At 49.9% G+C, this 19,819-nt stretch overlaps 1 protein-coding gene across 1 annotated transcript; it reads left to right on the forward strand.

The window, feature by feature from the left end:
* Window positions 1–1,621: 1,621 nt before the first annotated feature.
* Window positions 1,622–16,896, forward strand: mpz (myelin protein zero). The gene is made up of 6 exons (XM_078204819.1): window positions 1,622–2,125; window positions 9,455–9,621; window positions 9,962–10,175; window positions 11,167–11,314; window positions 14,231–14,279; window positions 14,969–16,896. Exons 1-6 carry the CDS (start codon window positions 2,065–2,067, stop codon window positions 15,065–15,067), a joined length of 738 nt encoding a protein of 245 aa, XP_078060945.1. The 5' UTR covers window positions 1,622–2,064; the 3' UTR covers window positions 15,068–16,896.
* The last annotated feature ends 2,923 nt before the right edge of the window (window positions 16,897–19,819 follow it).

Genomic DNA, 19,819 nt, shown 5'->3' on the forward strand with positions numbered 1-19,819 from the left:
CTGGATCCACCGGGCAGCAGCCCCTTGGATCCCATGCCCTCTCTCTTTTTCCAGAACCCTTGCATGGGGGACCTTATCGAACGCCTTGCTAAAATCCATATAAACCACATCTACCGCTTTCCCTTCGTCAATGTGTTTAGTCACATTTTCGAAGAACTCCATCAGGCTCGTAAGGCACGATCTGCCCTTGACAAAGCCATGCTGAGTATTCTTGAGCATACTAAACCTCTCTAAATGCTCATAAATCTTGTCCCTCAGGATCTTCTCCATCAGGTTACCAGCCACTGAGGTTAGACTCACCGGTCGGTAATTTCCTGGGCTATCCCTATTCCCCTTCTTGAAAATAGGAACCACATCCGCAATCCTCCAATCCTCCGGCACCTCTCCCGTTTCCATCGACGACGCAAAGATCATCGCCAGAGGCTCTGCAATCTCTTCCCTCGCCTCCCACAGTAACCTGGGGTACATCCCATCCGGACCCGGCGACTTATCTATCTTGATGCCATTCAAAGATTCCAGCACAACCTCTTTTTTAAAGTCCACATTTCAGTCCACCGCACACCCACAGTGCATCCACCCAGGTCCTTCTCCTCTGTGAAAACCGAGGCAAAATACTCATTAAGCACCTCTGCCATTTCTACTGGTTCCGTACAGACTTTCCCGCCTTCACCTTTTATAGGCCCTATTCCTTCACATCTCATCCTTTTACACTTCACAGATTTATAGAACGCCTTAGGGTTCTCCTTAATCCTACCTGACAGTGCAGCACTCCCTCAGTACTGACGCTCTGACAGTGCAGCACCTCCTCAGTACTGACCCTCTGACAGTGCAGCACTCCCTCGGTACTGACCTTCCGACAGAGCAGTTGTCCCACATTACTGATGCTACAACAGTGCAGTACTTTCTTAGTGTTGCAAAATTAAAGGATATAGGTAGTGAACAGATTCCAATCTGTAACTCATTCCCGGGTATCTGTTATTCTATATATAAAGCAGCCGGAACCCCCTGATTAGATTCCAGTCTGTAACTCACTCCGGGTATCTGTTATTCTATATATAAACCACCCCGAACCCCTCGATTAGATTCTAGTCTGTAACTCACTCCCGGGTATCTGTTATACTATATATAAACCAGCCCGAACCCCTCAATTAGATTCCAGTCTGTAACTCACTCCCAGGTATCTGTTGTTCTATATATAAACCATCCCGAACCCCTCGATTAGATTCCAGTCTGTAACTCACTCCCGGGTATCTGTTATTCTCTATATAAACCACCCCAAACCCCTCGATTAGATTCCAGTCTGTAACTCACTCCCGGGTATCTGTTATTCTATATATAAACCATCCCGAGCCCCCCTCGATTAGATTCCAGTCTGTAACTCACTCTCGACTATCTGTTTTTCTATATATAAACCTTTGGATTTGATTGCAGCCAGCCTCTGAATGCTGGAATGGAAACAATTTGCCATTGGCACTGGACTGCATGAAGATGGGATCGGGCGGGCAGAATAGAGCGGGTTAAGTGATGACATAAGGCACCACCTCTCCCGAAAGCTGGTGGTGACATCTCCCCCATGTCCTTGTGGGGCTGATAAATGAGTGATTGTGTGCGAACAATCCTTGGAATTCAGCCTGTGTGTGTGTGTGAGTCCGAGAGACAGAGTTTGTGTGTGTGTGTGCGTGTGTGTGCCCCTTTCGCACGGTGGCACAGTGCCACTGGGAGACAATGTGCCGGATTGTGCCCTGCCCGCTCTGTGCTCGTCCCCGTCGCTTGCCGATTCTCGGGCCCCGTGCCAATCATCGCCCAGGCACACATTTTGAGTCCGGCCCGCCCCCCGAGCTACCCTTCGCTATGCTCTCCCTCCCCCCAACACTACAGGCATCAGGGTAACGCTGCTTAAAAGCAGGAGACTCCCAGCGAAGGCTCGACTGAGAGAGAGCGCACTGGGAGGAAGGAGCGAGAGAGAGAAAGTCACGGCGGATAACAGTACCAACCATCGCAGCGTCCCAGAGTGTAGCTCGCTTTCTTAAATTACCCTTCATTTTCTTATTTTTAAAAGCAAGTATGTTTCGGGAACAGAAGCCAAACTTCATTCTCTGCTGCTCTCTGCTTTACGCACTCTCTGGTAAGCAAAAATGCCCACTGTGAATACATGGGTGAGAGGGTTAATCCCCCTCCGATAGGGGAACAGGCTGCCCGGTGTGTGTCAATGGGGAGAGGTGGGTGAGGGGGTTAATCCCCCTCCGATAGGGGAACAGGCTGCCCGGTGTGTGTGAATGGGGAGAGGTGGGTGAGAGGGTTAATCCCCCTCCGATAGGGGAACAGGCTGCCCGGTGTGTGTGAATGGGGAGAGGTGGGTGAGAGGGTTAATCCCCCTCCGATAGGGGAACAGGCTGTCCGGTGTGTGTCAATGGGGAGAGGTGGGTGAGAGGGTTAATCCCCCTCCGATAGGGGAACAGGCTGCCCGGTGTGTGTGAATGGGGAGAGGTGGGTGAGGGGGTTAATCCCCCTCCGATAGGGGAACAGGCTGTCCGGTGTGTGTGAATGGGGAGAGGTGGGTGAGAGGGTTAATCCCCCTCCGATAGGGGAACAGGCTGTCCGGTGTGTGTGAATGGGGAGAGGTGGGTGAGAGGGTTAATCCCCCTCCGATAGGGGAACAGGCTGTCCGGTGTGTGTCAATGGGGAGAGGTGGGTGAGAGGGTTAATCCCCCTCCGATAGGGGAACAGGCTCTCCGGTGTGTGTGAATGGGGAGAGGTGGGTGAGAGGGTTAATCCCCCTCCGATAGGGGAACAGGCTGTCCGGTGTGTGTCAATGGGGAGAGGTGGGTGAGGGGGTTAATCCCCTCCGATAGGGGAACAGGCTGTCCGGTGTGTGTGAATGGGGAGAGGTGGGTGAGGGGGTTAATCCCCCTCCGATAGGGGAACAGGCTGCCCGGTGTGTGTGAATGGGGAGAGGTGGGTGAGAGGGTTAATCCCCCTCCGATAGGGAAACAGGCTGTCCGGTGTGTGTGAATGGGGAGAGGTGGGTGAGAGGGTTAATCCCCCTCCGATAGGGGAACAGGCTGTCCGGTGTGTGTCAATGGGGAGAGGTGGGTGAGAGGGTTAATCTCCCTCCGATAGGGGAACAGGCTGCCTGGTGTGTGTGAATGGGGAGAGGTGGGTGAGGGGGTTAATCCCCCTCCGATAGGGGAACAGGCTGTCCGGTGTGTGTGAATGGGGAGAGGTGGGTGAGAGGGTTAATCCCCCTCCGATAGGGGAACAGGCTGTCCGGTGTGTGTGAATGGGGAGAGGTGGGTGAGAGGGTTAATCTCCCTCCGATAGGGGAACAGGCTGTCCGGTGTGTGTCAATGGGGAGAGGTGGGTGAGAGGGTTAATCCCCCTCCGATAGGGAACAGGCTGTCCGGTGTGTGTGAATGGGGAGAGGTGGGTGAGGGGGTTAATCTCCCTCCGATAGGGGAACAGGCTGTCCGGTGTGTGTCCATGGGGAGGGGTGGGTGAGGGGGTTAATCCCCCTCCGATCGCGGAACAGGCTGTCCGGTGTGTGTCAATGGGGAGAGGTGGGTGAGAGGGTTAATCCCCCTCCGATAGGGGAACAGGCTGTCCGGTGTGTGTGAATGGGGAGAGGTGGGTGAGAGGGTTAATCCCCCTCCGATCACGGAACAGGCTGCCCGGTGTGTGTCAATGGGGAGAGGTGGGTGAGGGGGTTAATCCCCTCCGATAGGGGAACAGGCTGTCCGGTGTGTGTCAATGGGGAGAGGTGGGTGAGGGGGTTAATCCCCTCCGATAGGGAACAGGCTGTCCGGTGTGTTCAATGGGGAGAGGTGGGTGAGGGGGTTAATCCCCCTCCGATAGGGGAACAGGCTGTCCGGTGTGTGTCAATGGGGAGAGGTGGGTGAGAGGGTTAATCCCCCTCCGATAGGGGAACAGGCTGTCCGGTGTGTGTGAATGGGGAGAGGTGGGTGAGGGGGTTAATCCCCTCCGATAGGGGAACAGGCTGTCCGGTGTGTGTGAATGGGGAGAGGTGGGTGAGGGGGTTAATCCCCCTCCGATAGGGGAACAGGCTGTCCGGTGTGTGTGAATGGGGAGAGGTGGGTGAGAGGGTTAATCCCCCTCCGATAGGGGAACAGGCTGTCCGGTGTGTGTGTGAATGGGGAGAGGTGGGTGAGAGGGTTAATCCCCCTCCGATAGGGGAACAGGCTGTCCGGTGTGTGTGAATGGGGAGAGGTGGGTGAGGGGGTTAATCCTGTTTGATTTCTCACACGAGTGCCACAGTTTCGGGGTTGTGATGAGGAAACTGTGAGTTTTGCTGGGGGGGTTGAGGGTGTGGTTAGGAGTCCTACATTCTTGGGGGTGAGTGAGCAGTCCTACAGTTCGAGAGTGACTGCAGACTGGAAACATAGTGATGGGGACATGCAGAAACACTGGCAGCAAAGGGGTTAAGCCACGAACACAGAAACCTTCAATGGCCGTTCCCACGGAATTCCACATCCCTCGCAAATCTGAAGCTGGAATGTCATCCAGTGGGATGGGATTGAGAATGCGTCGGAGGCTGGAAGCTGACTGGGTCAAAAAATCAGAGAAACAATATTCGCACCACTCCTTTTCCCCAAATAGCTGACACAGCAGCAAGACTGAGCCTGTGGTCTCAGCCTGTGCTGTACCTGTCCTGGGAGTGTTTGATGGGGACAGGGTAGAGGGAGCTTTACTCTGAGGCCAGAATTTTACTTGCATGCCCACCACAATTCCGGGGGCGGGTGAGGCTCAGAGAACGGCATTCTCTGTTGGCCTCGGGTGGGATCATACGAACCTTGGGCGGATGTGCCGGTAAAATTCCACCCTGAATCTAACCCTGTGCTGTGCCTGTCCTGGGAGTGTTTGATGGGGACAGTGTAGAGAGAGCTTTACTCTGTATCTAACCCCGTGCTGTACCAGTCCTGGGAGTGTTTGATGGGGGACAGTGTAGAGGGAGCTTTACTCTGTATCTAACCCCGTGCTGTACCAGTCCTGGGAGTGTTTGATGGGGGACAGTGTAGAGGGAGCTTTACTCTGTATCTAACCCCGTGCTGTACCTGTCCTGGGAGTGTTTGATGGGGACAGTGTAGAGGGGGTTTGATTCTGTATCTAACCCTGTGCTGTACCTGCCCTGGGAGTGTTTGATAGGGACAGTGTAGAGGGAGATTTACTCTGTATCTAACCCCGTGCTGTACCTGTCCTGGGAGTGTTTGATGGGGACAGTGTAGAGGGAGATATACTCAGTATCTCACCCGGTGCTGTACCTGTCCTGGGAGTGTTTGATGGGGACAGTGTAGAGGGAGATTTACTCAGTATCTAACCCGGTGCTGTACCTGTCCTGGGAGTGTTTGATGGGGACAGTGTAGAGGGGGTTTGATTCTGTATCTAACCCCGTGCTGTACCTGCCCTGGGAGTGTTTGATGGGGGACAGTGTAGAGGGAGATTTACTCAGTATCTAACCCGGTGCTGTACCTGTCCTGGGAGTGTTTGATGGGGACAGTGTAGAGGGAGATTTACTCAGTATCTAACCCGGTGCTGTACCTGTCCTGGGAGTGTTTGATGGGGACAGTGTAGAGGGGGTTTTATTCTGTATCTAACCCCGTGCTGTACTTGTTCTGGGATTTAGCAAAGATGGAGATTGGAGGGAAGGGGGTTTGGAGGGGAGGAAATTGGAAGGGAGGTGATTGGAAGGATGCAGATTTGATGGGAGGGTTTTTGACTGGAGGGATTGGATGGGAGTGGACTGGAGATGAAGGGTTTTGAATGGATCAGAGAAGGATTGGAGAGGAGTGAATTGGTGGGGGAGGAATTGGAGGGGAGGGGATTGAAAGGGTTGGAATTGAATCGGAGATGGTTGGAGATGAGGACACTGATTTGGACCAGAGGCGGATTGGAGGGGTAGGTATTGAAACGCACAGGTTCCTAAGGGCAGCCTGGGAGTGGAACTTTGACTGAGCGAGAGATGAGGGGGAATGAAACTGGAAGGATACTGCCAGGGCTCAGCATCAGGAAGGGGCAGAGAGTGCCAGTGGCGATGGTACAATGCTGAGGCAGGGGTAGTAAACAATCAGTGACTACAATGTGGCCATTATTCATGAGGCCTCATTCTCTTCTAACAATGACAGCTCCCAGTTGTAAACAGCAGACATCCCCTGCTCTCAAAGACAAACCTTGTTCTAGAGATTCTCCAATAAATCCTTCATATGACATCATATAGTGATAGTCTCTCAGTCTCCCAGAAAGAGTCTGCAATCCTGTTTAAAGAGTGGGTCTCTCTCTCTGTCAGGGACCCTGTTTAAAGAGGGAGTCTCTCTTCAGGGACCCTGTTGAAAGAGGGAGTCTTTCTGTCAGGGACCCTGTTTAAAGGAGTCTCTCCGTCAGGGACCCTGTTTAAAGAGGGAGTCTCTCCGTCAGGGGCCCTGTTTAAAGAGGGAGTCTCTCTCTGTCAGGGCCTCTGTTTAAAGAGGGAATCTCTCCGTCAGGGACCCTGTTTAAAGAGGGAGCCTCTCTGTCAGGGGACCCTGTTTAAAGGAGTCTCTGTCGGGGACCCAGTTTAAAGGGGTCTCTCCGTCGGGGACCCAGTTTAAAGAAGGAGTCTCTCTGTCAGGGGACCCTGTTTAAAGGAGTCTCTCCGTCAGGGACCCTGTTTAAAGGAGTCTCTCCGTCGGGGACCCAGTTTAACGAGGGAGCCTCTCCATCAGGGACACTGTTTAAAGGAGTCTCTCCGTCAGGGACCCTGTTAAAGAGGGAGCCTCTCCATCAGGGACCCTCTTTAAAGGAGTCTCTCTGTCAGGGACCCTGTTAAAGAGGGAGTCTCTCTGTCAGGGACCCTGTTAAAGAAGGAGTCTCTCTGTCAGGGACCCTGTTTAAAGAGGGAGTCTCTCTCTGTCAGGGCCTCTGTTTAAAGAGGGAATCTCTCCGTCAGGGACCCTGTTAAAGAAGGAGTCTCTCTGTTAGGGGCCCTGTTTAAAAAGGGAGTCTCTCCATCAGGGAACCTGTTTAATAGCAGTCAGATCAGGAGAGATACAGTCACTAACAAAAGGTGCTGGGGGAGAGGTTCCTGCGTGACAGTGTGAGGGAGCTGGATAATTTGCACCAATCCCATTCACCCATTACTTCCTGTGCTCACCCATCTACATTGAGTCACTGTGAGAACACAGGGTGGCACGGTAGCACAGTGGTTAGCACTGCTGCTTCACAGCTTCAGGGTCCCGGGTTCGATTCCTGGCTCGGGTCACTGTCTGTGTGGAGTTTGCACGTTCTCCTCGTGTTTGTGTGGGTTTGCTCCGGTTTCCTCCCACAGTCCAAAGATGTGCGGGTTAGGTTGATTGGCCAGGTTAAAAATTGCCCCTTAGAGTCCTGGGATGCATAGGTTAGAGGGATTAGCGGGTAAATATGTGGGGGTAGGGCCTGGGTGGGATTGTGGTTGGTGCAGACTCGATGGGCCGAATGGCCTCCTTCTGCACTGTAGGGTTTCTATGATTCTATGACAACAATTTTTAAATTCCCATCCTTGTTTTAAAAATTCCAAAAAGGCCTCTTCATGTCTCCAATCCTCCCTATCTCTGAAACCTCCTCCAGCCCCTACAACTCTCTCTTTTGCCATTAAGGTAAAACAACTTACAATTCCTATTCTTACTCTGAAGGTAAGTATTAAGTAGATGTAACTTAACAGGTGAACTGTGGTGAGATATGCCACACACCAAAATTAATGACAGATGCAACCAAAGCAGAGTCCATGGATTTCACATCAAATCACCCAGACATCACTCCCACAGTGAGTCAACAAATCTCACTAAAACCTCATCTTTCTCATGAGGGCTTCCAACCTCGATCTTTGAAGATCTTGCCTGCAATTCTCTCTAGAAGCCACTCCCACTGGGACAGCTTTAACAACAGCCCACCTCACAGGGTTTTTTTCAATGGGAGACCTTGTGGCACAGCGTCCCTACCACTGAAACAGAAGGTCTGGGTTCAAGTCCAATGCCACAGAAGGAGCGTTCAACACAGTTCAACTGGCTTATAACGAGCGCAGAAATCCTTACACCACTATTTCCCAAAGGGTAAAAAATCAGTAGGAATGTGAAGATACACCAAACAAAGAGCGTTTCATTCTTGCCTCCTGACATTTCTTTGCCATGGATTCCCGAGCACATTCGAACACTAGTTCACAAGTTCTATGCTGTGCTAAGCAAACATCACTGCTCCAAAGGATAACTTTGCCCCAACAGCCCTCTTTACTTGAAATAAAGGCCTTTCTTTTACTTTGTAACTCAACTTAACTGGGACCTCTGCTGGTCCCTTTCTCTGTGGTACTTGTTGGCTGGCGGATATCCCAAAACTGACTGCCTCAAGAATAGCTGTTCACTCATCCTTAAATTGATCTGATGACCTATCAAAACACACCCAGAAAGTCCCACCATTGTTACTAGTCAGGAACCAAGGTAACAAGAATTGGTAAATCCTGTCACTGAAATTTTACAGTCTCCACACACAGCTAATTTAGCACCAGAAAAACAAAGATCAATGGATTACATTACAAATCTCTTCCAGCCCCTACAACTCTCCCTATCTCTGTAACCTCCTCCAGCCCTTACAACCCTCCCTATCTCTGTAACCTCCTCCAGCCCCTACAACTCTCCCTATCTCTGTAACCTCCTCCAGCCCTTACAACCCTCCCTATCTCTGTAACCTCCTCCAGCCCCACAACCCTCCCTATCTCTGTAACCTCCTCCAGCCCCTACAACTCTCCCTATCTCTGTAACCTCCTCCAGCCCTTACAACCCTCCCTATCTCTGTAATCTCCTTGAGCCCCTACAACTTTCCCTAACTCTGTAACCTCCTCCAGCCCTTACAACCCTCCCTATCTCTGTAATCTCCTTGAGCCCCTACAACACTCCCTAACTCAATAACCTCCTCCAGCCCCTACAACTCTCCCTAACTCTGTAACCTCCTTCAGCCCTTACAACCCTCCCTATCTCTGTAGCCTCTCCTCCAGTCCTTACCATCCTCCCTATCTCTACAACCTCCTCCAGCCCCTACAACCTTCCTAATTCAGTAACCTCCTTGAGACCCTACAACTCTCTCTATCTCTGTAACTTTCTTGAGCCCGTACAACTCTACCTAACTCTGTAACCTCCTCCAACCCCTACAACCCTCCCCAATTCAGTAACCTCCTCCAGCCCCTACAACCCTCCCCAATTCAGTAACCTCCACCAGCCCCTACAACATTCCCTATCTCTGTAACTTCCTCCAGTTCTGCCTCTTGAACATCACCTCATTTAGGACTCTCCTTCAAACTTCCTTCTTGGACCCAACTTTTGGTCACCTGCCTGTCATATCTCTCCATGTGGCTCACAGTGTAATATATTCAGATAGCCCAACTGTCCAGCTATTGGCATTGGTCTCTGTTTGTCTCACTGTTTGTTTGTCTCTCCATCAGCGCTACGACCCTCGGAGGGTATCTCAGTCTCAACACACCACAACATCCACAAGAGGGTGGGATCAGATGTCACGCTGTACTGCGGCTTCTGGTCGAGCGAGTATGTGTCTGACCTCACCACCCTGTCCTGGCGTTTCCGGCCTGACAACTCACGGGACATCATCTCAGTAAGTGTAACAGCAGCTGGCAACTTGGCCAAGGGACACCAGCCAGGCTCACTCCTGGCTGCAGCGTGAACACCCGGGTCTGGAGGTGCTGCTAGGCAGGGGAGTGGCTGATGGGTTTGGGGAGGGGGAGGGGGCGCATGTGGGAAACTGTGGTACCTGAGCAGCAGAGAGATATTCAACCATGTGGGGCTGCACGCTGCCCCCAGATAACCCTGGTGGAAGGGGAAAGGGGCAGATTCGTGAACAGGGAAATTTAGGCTGTATCTAACCCCGTGCTGCATGGTTTAGGGAGACCTTTAAGAGGTTTGTGTCATTCTAACTCCACCCTCCATTGTTACAGATCTTTCATTATGGCAACGGAGTCCCTTATATTGAGAAATGGGGTCAATTCAGGGGGCGAGTGGAATGGGTCGGGGATATTTCCAAACACGATGGCTCAATTGTGATCCGTAATCTCGACTACATCGATAATGGAACTTTCACCTGTGATGTCAAGAACCCCCCAGATGTGGTCGGAACTTCCTCAGATGTCCACCTTACAGTTTATGACAGAAGTAAGAATCCAAGTTCTGAATGAGTGAGTGAGTGAGTCAGGTTGTGTGGAATATGGAGACCAGAACTGTGCACAGTGTTCCACGTGTGGTCTAACCAAGGAATATGGAGACCAGAACTGCACACAGTGCTCCAAGTGTGGTCGAACCAAGGGATATGGAGACCAGAACTGTGCACAGTGCCCCAAGTGTGGTCTAACTGAGGGATATGGAGACCAGAACTGTGCACAGTGCCCCAAGTGTGGTCTAACTGAGGGATATGGAGACCAGGCTGTGCACAGTGCTCCAAGTGTGGTCTAATTGAGGAATATGGAGACCAGAACTGTGCACAGTGCTCCAAGTGTGGCCTAACTGAGGGATATGGAGACCAGAACTGTGCACAGTGCTCCAAGTGTGGTCTAACTGAGGGATATGGAGACCAGAACTGTGCACAGTGCTCCAAGTGTGGTCTAACAGGGATATGGAGACCAGAACTGTGCACAGTGCTCCAAGTGTGGTCTAACTGAGGGATATGGAGACCAGGACTGTGCACAGTGCTCCAAGTGTGGTCTAACTGAGGGATTTGAAGACCAGAACCGTGCAGTGTCCCAAGTGTGGTCTAACCAAGGCATTTGGAGACCAGAACTGCGCACAGTGTCCCAAGTGTGGTCTAACCAAGGGATATGGAGGCAATAACTATCTAAATTATCACATTTTGGCAGAAGGTCACGAGGGGGCAATGTGGGTGGTGGAGTTTAGGAAGAATGTTTTTACGCAGTGAGTGGAAATATTCTGGAACTTGCTGCCTATATGGATGATGGTAGTGAAAATGAGTAATGATGTCAAAAAGAAATTGGAATGGACATAAATGGAAATAAATTTGCCAGGGATAGAGTGGGTGCAATGTGACTGATTAGATTGCACCACAGACAGCCAGCAGGAGCTGGATTGGCTGAATCTCTTACTGTACTGTCATGACTGTGACTGTCTGACTCCCAACTATCTTCTCTTGCAGTCCCTCCAGTTGGTGCTGGGGTCGTCTCTGGAGCCATCATTGGCACCTTCCTGGGTATCATTCTCCTCATAGTTGGAGGATTGTATCTGTTCCGTTACATTGTCCGGAGGCGCGCAAGGAGTGAGACCATTTTCTTTAAAGGAGCCAGGTGAGTGAAGTGGACAGAGAGAGAGAGGGGGAAGCAGCGAGACAGAGAAAAACAAGAGAGTGAAAGACAGAGTGGACGAGACATAAACCACCTCGAATCCAGCGATTAGATTCCAGTCTGTAACTCACTCCCGGGTATCTGTTATTCTATATATAAACCACCCCGAACCCCTCGATTAGATTCCAGTCTGTAACTCACTCCCGGGTATCTGTTATTCTATATATAAACCACCCTGAACCCCTCGATTAGATTCCAGTCTGTAACTCACTCCCGGGTATCTGTTATTCTATATATAAACCACCCCGAACCCCTCGATTAGATTCCAGTCTGTAACTCACTCCCGGGTATTTGTTATTCTATATATAAACCACCCCGAACCCCTCGATTAGATTCCAGTCTGTATCTCACTCCCGGGTATCTGTTATTCTATATATAAACCACCCTGAACCCCTCGATTAGATCCCAGTCTGTAACTCACTCCCGGGTATCTGTTATTCTATATATAAACCACCCTGAACCCCTCGATTAGATTCCAGTCTGTAACTCACTCCCGGGTATTTGTTATTCTATATATAAACCACCCTGAACCCCTCGATTAGATTCCAGTCTGTATCTCACTCCCGGGTATCTGTTATTCTATATATAAACCACCCTGAACCCCGCGATTAGATCCCAGTCTGTAACTCACTCCCGGGTATCTGTTATTCTATATATAAACCACCCTGAACCCCTCGATTAGATTCCAGTCTGTAACTCACTCCCGGGTATTTGTTATTCTATATATAAACCCCCCCGAACCCCTCGATTAGATTCCAGTCTGTATCTCACTCCCGGGTATCTGTTATTCTATATATAAACCCCCCCGAACCCCTCGATTAGATTCCAGTCTGTATCTCACTCCCGGGTATCTGTTATTCTATATATAAACCACCCTGAACCCCTCGATTAGATCCCAGTCTGTAACTCACTCCCGGGTATCTGTTATTCTATATATAAACCACCCTGAACCCCTCGATTAGATTCCAGTCTGTAACTCACTCCCGGGTATCTGTTATTCTATATATAAACCACCACGAACCCCTCGATTAGATTCCAGTCTGTAACTCACTCCCGGGTATCTGTTATTCTATATATAAACCACCCTGAACCCCTCGATTAGATTCCAGTCTGTATCTCATTCCCGGGTATCTGTTATTCTATATATAAACCACCCTGAACCCCTCGATTAGATTCCAGTCTGTAACTCACTCCCGGGTATCTGTTATTCTATATATAAACCACCCTGAACCCCTCGATTAGATTCCAGTCTGTATCTCACTCCCGGGTATCTGTTATTCTATATATAAACCACCCCGAACCCCTCGATTAGATTCCAGTCTGTATCTCACTCCCGGGTATCTGTTATTCTATATATAAACCACCCCGAACCCCTAGATTAGATTCCAGTCTGTAACTCACTCCCGGGTATCTGTTATTCTATATATAAACCACCCTGAACCCCTAGATTAGATTCCAGTCTGTAACTCACTCCCGGGTATCTGTTATTCTATATATAAACCACCCTGAACCCCTCGATTAGATTCCAGTCTGTAACTCACTCCCGGGTATCTGTTATTCTATATATAAACCACCCTGAACCCCTCGATTAGATTCCAGTCTGTAACTCACTCCCGGGTATCTGTTATTCTATATATAAACCAGCCTGAACCCCTCGATTAGATTCCAGTCTGTAACTCACTCCTGGGTATCTGTTATTCTATATATAAACCACCCTGAACCCCTCGATTAAATTCCAGTCTGTAACTCACTCCCGGGTATCTGTTATTCTATATATAAACCACCCTGAACCCCTCGATTAGATTCCAGTCTGTAACTCACTCCCGGGTATCTGTTATTCTATATATAAACCAGCCTGAACCCCTCGATTAGATTCCAGTCTGTAACTCACTCCCAGGTATCTGTTATTCTATATATAAACCAGCCTGAACCCCTCGATTAGATTCCAGTCTGTAACTCACTCCTGGGTATCTGTTATTCTATATATAAACCACCCCAAACCCCTCGATTAGATTCCAGTCTGTAACTCACTCCTGGGTATCTATTATTCTATATATAAATCCCCCCGAACCCCTCGATTAGATTCCAGTCTGTAACTCACTCCCGGGTATCTGTTATTCTATATATAAACCACCCCAAACCCCTCGATTAGATTCCAGTCTGTAACTCACTCCTGGGTATCTGTTATTCTATATATAAACCACCCCAAACCCCTCGATTAGATTCCAGTCTGTAACTCACTCCCGGGTATCTGTTATTCTATATATAAACCACCCTGAACCCCTCGATTAGATTCCAGTCTGTAACTCACTCCCGGGTATCTGTTATTCTATATATAAACCACCCTGAACCCCTCGATTAGATTCCAGTCTGTAACTCACTCCCGGGTATCTGTTATTCTATATATAAACCAGCCTGAACCCCTCGATTAGATTCCAGGCTGTAACTCACTCCTGGGTATCTGTTATTCTATATATAAACCACCCTGAACCCCTCGATTAAATTCCAGTCTGTAACTCACTCCCGGGTATCTGTTATTCTATATATAAACCACCCCGAACCCCTCGATTAGATTCCAGTCTGTAACTCACTCCCGGGTATCTGTTATTCTATATATAAACCAGCCTGAACCCCTCGATTAGATTCCAGTCTGTAACTCACTCCCAGGTATCTGTTATTCTATATATAAACCAGCCTGAACTCCTCGATTAGATTCCAGTCTGTAACTCACTCCCGGGTATCTGTTATTCTATATATAAACCACCCCGAACCCCTCGATTAGATTCCAGTCTGTAACGGTTGCTGTTCAGATACGGTTGCCGTGACTCGAATGATAATTTTGTTCCATTTCTTGTACAGTGCTGCAGAACGAGGCAAGGCAAGTGGCAAAGCTGGGACTGTGAGTAAAGTAAGTATGAAAACCTCAGGCAGGCGGGATGCATACTAAAGCAAGGCGCCCGCAAACCTTTCGAGGGAGGGGTCGACTGCCTTGAACATGTATTGCATCTGCAACCTGAATCAGGGGGAAGGGAACAGGGAGAGAGCGAATGGGATGGGAGGGCCTTGGAGGGGAGGGAGTTGGGGGAGAGGGGATTTGGGGGAGGGGTATTGTAGGAGAGCCGGGGAATTGGAGGGAAGTGGTAAATGGGGGGGGGAGGGAAGGGTGCCTGGAGTGGAGTGATTTAGAGTGATGAGGACTATGAGGGTGGAGGGCTGGTAGGAGGGGATTTGGAGGGGATGGTTGTTGGAGGGAAGAGGACTTGAGAGAAGAGGACTGGAGGGGAGGGGGAATGATGGGAAAAGAATTGGAATGGAGGGAATCGGAGGTCAGAGGAATGGGGGGCTAGGGGAGTGGGGAGGGGAGGATTTTGGAAGGGGATATCGACACAAGGGGAATTGAAGGGGAGGGCAATTGGGATCTTGTGGATCAGATTGAAGCCTGGCCCCTCGCTGTGCATTGCAGGAAGGGATGGGAGGGGGCAGCGAGCTGTGGTGGGAATAGCTGGTGGTCTCCATCTCTGGGCATGCTTCCGAACGCTATTTCCAAAAACCCACCCCCCTCCAACCCCTTCCTCCCGTCTCTGTCTCCCCGCGCAGGGACCCGTTCTGTACGCCACGTTGGACCAGAGCAAGAGTGGCAAGGGAGCCAGCGAGAAGAAATCCAAGCTCTCCGAGTCCAAGCGGGACAAGAAGTAGCGGTTACCCCCACCGCGGGGTCCTCGGGATGGAGGCGGGGGCTCAACCGGGGGTCCGCGGGTCCTGATGACCATCGAGATGACGCTGACTGACTCGGACACCGGCAGCGACACTGAAATGAAGAAACTCCCCAGCAACAACCACCACAAGCGAAAGAAAAGTTCCAATGCCAAATAACCACGCACTCTTCCTGTAATCCTGCCATTCCTTCCCTCTGCTGCCTCCCTCTTCCCTCCCATCCTGTTGAGTTTCTCCAGCTGAGGAATGGCCCTATTGGTTCATTTGTCTCATTGGAGAGGTGCCTGTCCAATCTACCCAAAGTCCCCGATTGCTCCAATTCCTCTCGGCCTCTCACTCCCCACCGCGTTTCCTCATTCACTGCCTCCACCTCTTCACTCATGCGCGTGGCTCTTTAACAGCCGCATATCCTCGTTTGAAAGCGAGGGGACCCCCTCGCACTTACCCCATTCCCCCACTGATGGCTGTGCCACCTTGCGAGGTGGTTTTCACCCGAGAGGGGCCTCTCTTTGGGTCTCGTGAGGTGCCAGCTCTTGACCGGTTCACCCTGATTGGTTGGTGTGGAGGGAGGAGGGGGAGTTTGCCAGAGAATGATTGGGGTGCACATGGATGAGGAAAAGATGAGAGTCCACTGAGTTGTGGGGGGTGTCTGGATTCGCGCTAAGATGGCAGGTAGCGCGACCCCAGGCAGAAGGGTAATAGCCATCAAGTTTGTCGAGGAGTGACGCATTGGTGGATAGGAGGGAGGATTTGCTTCTCTTCCTCTCTCACATCTTCCTTTCCCAACCCCCTTGAGCAGGCAGTCAACGTTCAAGGTCACGGGGGCAGGGGAGGGCTTGCAAGCGGACAATCGCACGGTGGGTTTGGTTCGCAATGCCCTCCGTTCCATCCTGACCTGTTGCCAAACCCTCCAATGCTCCCTTGCCCCACCCCACCCCTTCCGCTATCTACTTTACAAAGGCTCTTTCCCTGCCACTTTGAGTTGAAATGGGAGTGCACCGATATGGGCCCTTGAGCTTCACAATGAAACCACACCTCCCTCCCAGCGGAGGGGGGTGTGGTGGTGTTGGTCAAGCCACTGACCTATCACCCCTCTCAGGTTCACTGGCTCAACTCGATTGGATCTCACCCCGCATAGCAACTAGCTCAAAGCTGTTGTCATTGGACAGACCAGTCGACCATCAGTCCAAGACTGCAGCTCATTGAAATCCAGCCATGACTGGTCCAGTGGTTAACCATTGACCCAACAGTGCCTTCCATCAAAACTCCACCCGTGATTGGTCCACCTGAGTTAACCACTAACACAACGCGGTCCATTGAAACCCAACTGCGATTGGTCTAGTGGTTGACCCTTGGCCCAATGGTGCCTTCCATTAAAACTTGGCCTGTGATTGGTTCACTTGAGTTAACCACTGGCCCAACATGGTCCCTTGAATCTGAATCACAATTGGTCTAGTGGTCGACTGTTGATCCAATGACACGGTCCCCTAAAACCCAACTGTGATTGGCCAGGCTGGTCAGCCAGCCAGCTAAGACGGCGTTCCCTTGGTGCTTGATTGAGATTGGCCGAGTTAATTCTGCCAATAGCCAACAGCGGTGCACTCCACACCTCTCGCGACAGATCTTAGATTAACGCATTCGTGGATATTATTCCCTATTAATGAAATTAACGACGAAATTGTGTCTAATTCAGCCCCGTGTTGAAGCTTTGCACTAGCCTCGAGTCTAAAACAAGAGAAACTGATTTAGCGATGTAACTAGGTTATAAAAACACTGTTCTCGTTATTAAACAATAAAGATTTGAAATGGGTGCTGTCTGCGTGTGTTATTGACAGGTCAGTACATTGAATAAGGGGGCTCTGATTGAGGACTTAAAAGATACACAAAGATGTCCAACACCAGGACACAATGGCCAAGGAAGACATGGAAATAAGAGCGTGAAGGTTATGATGGAGCTGTATATAATACTAGTTAGGCCACAGCTAGAGTACTGTGTGCAGTTCTGGTCACCACACTATAGGAAGGATGTGATTGCACTGGAGAGGGTGCAGAGGAGATTCACCAGGATGTTGCCTGGGTTGGAGCGTTCTAGCTATGAAGAGGGACTGGTTAGGCTGGGGTTGTTTTCCTTAGAACAAAGAACAAAGAAAATTACAGCACAGGAACAGGCCCTTCGGCCCTCCAAGCCTGCACCAACCATGCTGCCCGACTGAACTAAAACCACCTACCTTTCCAGGGACATATCCCTTTATTCCCATCCTATTCATTTGTTTGTCCACTATTGTATCTGCTGCCACTACCTCCCCCGGCAGCGAGTTCCAGGCACCCACCACCCTCTGGGTAAAATATTTGCCTCGTACATCTCCTTTAAACCTTGCCCCTCGCACCTAAAACCTGTGCCCCCTAGTAATTGACGCCTCCACCCTGGGAAAAAGCTTCTGACTATCCACTCTGTCCATGCCCCTCATAATCTTGTAGACTTCTATCAGGTTGCCCCTCAACCTCCGTTATTCCAGTGAGAACAAACCAAGTTTCTCCAACCTCTCCTCATAGCTAATGCCCTCCATACCAGGCAACATCCTGGTAAATCTTTTCTGTACCTTCTCCAAAACCCAAATATCTTTCTGGTAGTGTGGCGACCAGAATTGAACACTATATTCCAAGTGTGGCCTAACTATAAAGCGTCAACGTGACTTGCCAATTTTTAACCTCAATGCCCCAGCAGATGAAGGCAAGCATGCCGTATGCCTTCTTGACTACCTTCTCCACCTACATTGCTGCTTTCAGTGACCTGTGTACCTGTACACCCAGATCCCTCTGCCTATCAATACTCCTAAGAGTCCTGTGATTTACTGTATATTTCCTATCTGTATTAGACCTTCCAAAATGCATTACCTCACATTTGTCTGGATTAAACTCCATCTGCCACCTCTCCACCCAAGTCTCCAACCGATCTATATTCTGCTGTATCCTCTGATGGTCCTCGTCACTATCCGCAAATCCACCAACCTTTGTGTCGTCCGCAAATTTATTAATCAATCCAGTTACATTTTCCTCCAAATCATTTATATATATTACAAACAGTAAAGGTCCCAGCACTGATCCCGGAGGAACGCCACTTGTCATAGCTCTCCATTCAGAAATGGACCCTTCCATTGCTACCCTCTGTCTTCTATGACCGAGCCAGTTCTATATCCACCTTGCCAGCTCACCTCTGATCCCATGCGACTTCACCTTCTGCACCAGTCTGCCATGAGGGACCTTATCAAAGGCCAAAGGCCTTACTGAAGCCCATGTAGACAACATCCACTGCCCTACCCTCATCAACCATCTTCGTCACTTCCTCAAAAAACTCGATCAAGTTAGTGAGACGTGACCTCCCCTTCACAAAACCATGTTGCCTCTCGTTAATACGTCCACTTATTTCCAAGTGGGAGTAAATCCTGTCTCAAAGAATCCTCTCCAATAATTTCCCCACCAATGATGTAAGGCTCACCGGCCTGTAATTACCTGGATTATTCTTGCTACCTTCTTAAACAAAGGAACAACATCGGCTATTCTCCAATCCTCTGGGACCTCCCCTGTAGCCAGTGAGGATACAAAGATTTCTCTCAAGGCCCCAGCAATTTCCTCCCTTGCCTCTCTCAGTATTTTGGGGTATATCTCATTAGGCCCTGGGGACTTGTCTACCTTAATGTTTCTCAAGAACCCCAATACCTCCTCCTTTTTGATCTCAACATGATCCAAACTATCTACACATCCACCAAGTCCTTCTCTTTGGTAAATACTGACACAAAGTACTCATTTAATACCTCGCCCATTTCCTCTGGCTCCATGCAGAGATTCCCTCCCCTGTCCTTGAGTGGGCCAACCCTCTCCCTGGCTACCCTCTCGCTCTTTATATATGTATAAAAAGCCTTGGGATTTTCCTTAATCCTGCTGGCCAATGAAATTTTGTGACTCCTTTTAGCCCTCCTTACTCCTTGCTTAAGTTCCTTTCTACTTTCCTTGTATTCCACACTTGCTTCATGTGTTCCCAGCCTCCAACCCATTCAAATGCTTCCTTTTTCTCTTTGACTAGCCTCACAATATCTCTCGTTATCCAAAGATCCCAAAACTTGCCATACTTATCCTTCATCCTTACAAGAATGTGCCGGTCCTGAATTCCTATCAACTTACACTTGAAAGTCACCCACATGCCAGATGTTGATTTGCCCTCAAACATCTGCCCCCAATCTACATTCTTCAGTTCCTGCCTAACATTGTTGTAATTAGCCTTCCCCCAGTTTAGCACCTTACCTTGAGGACTACACTTTTCTTTATCCATCAATACCTTAAAGCTGACTGAATTGTGGTCACTGTTCCCCTACTGAAACATCGACCACCTGGCCGGGCTCATTCCCCAATACCAGGTCCAGTATGGCCCCTTCCCTAGTTGGACTATCTACATACTGTTTCAAGAAGCCCTCTGGTTACTCCTTACAAACTCTGTCCCATCCACGCCCCTAGCACTAAGTGAATCCCAGTCAACATAGGGAAAGTTAAAATCTCCCACCACAACAACCCTGTTACTTTTACACCTTGCCAAAATCTGCCTACATATCTGTTCCTCTATCTCCCCGTTGGCTGTCGGGCGGCCTATAGTAAACCCCCAACATTGTGACTACACCCTTCCTATTCCTGAGCTCTACCCATATTGCCTCGATGTATGAACCCTCCGAGGTGTCCTCTCGC

Source organism: Mustelus asterias, unplaced genomic scaffold, assembly GCF_964213995.1.
Source record: "Mustelus asterias unplaced genomic scaffold, sMusAst1.hap1.1 HAP1_SCAFFOLD_467, whole genome shotgun sequence".
Classification (NCBI taxonomy): Eukaryota; Metazoa; Chordata; class Chondrichthyes; order Carcharhiniformes; family Triakidae; genus Mustelus; species Mustelus asterias.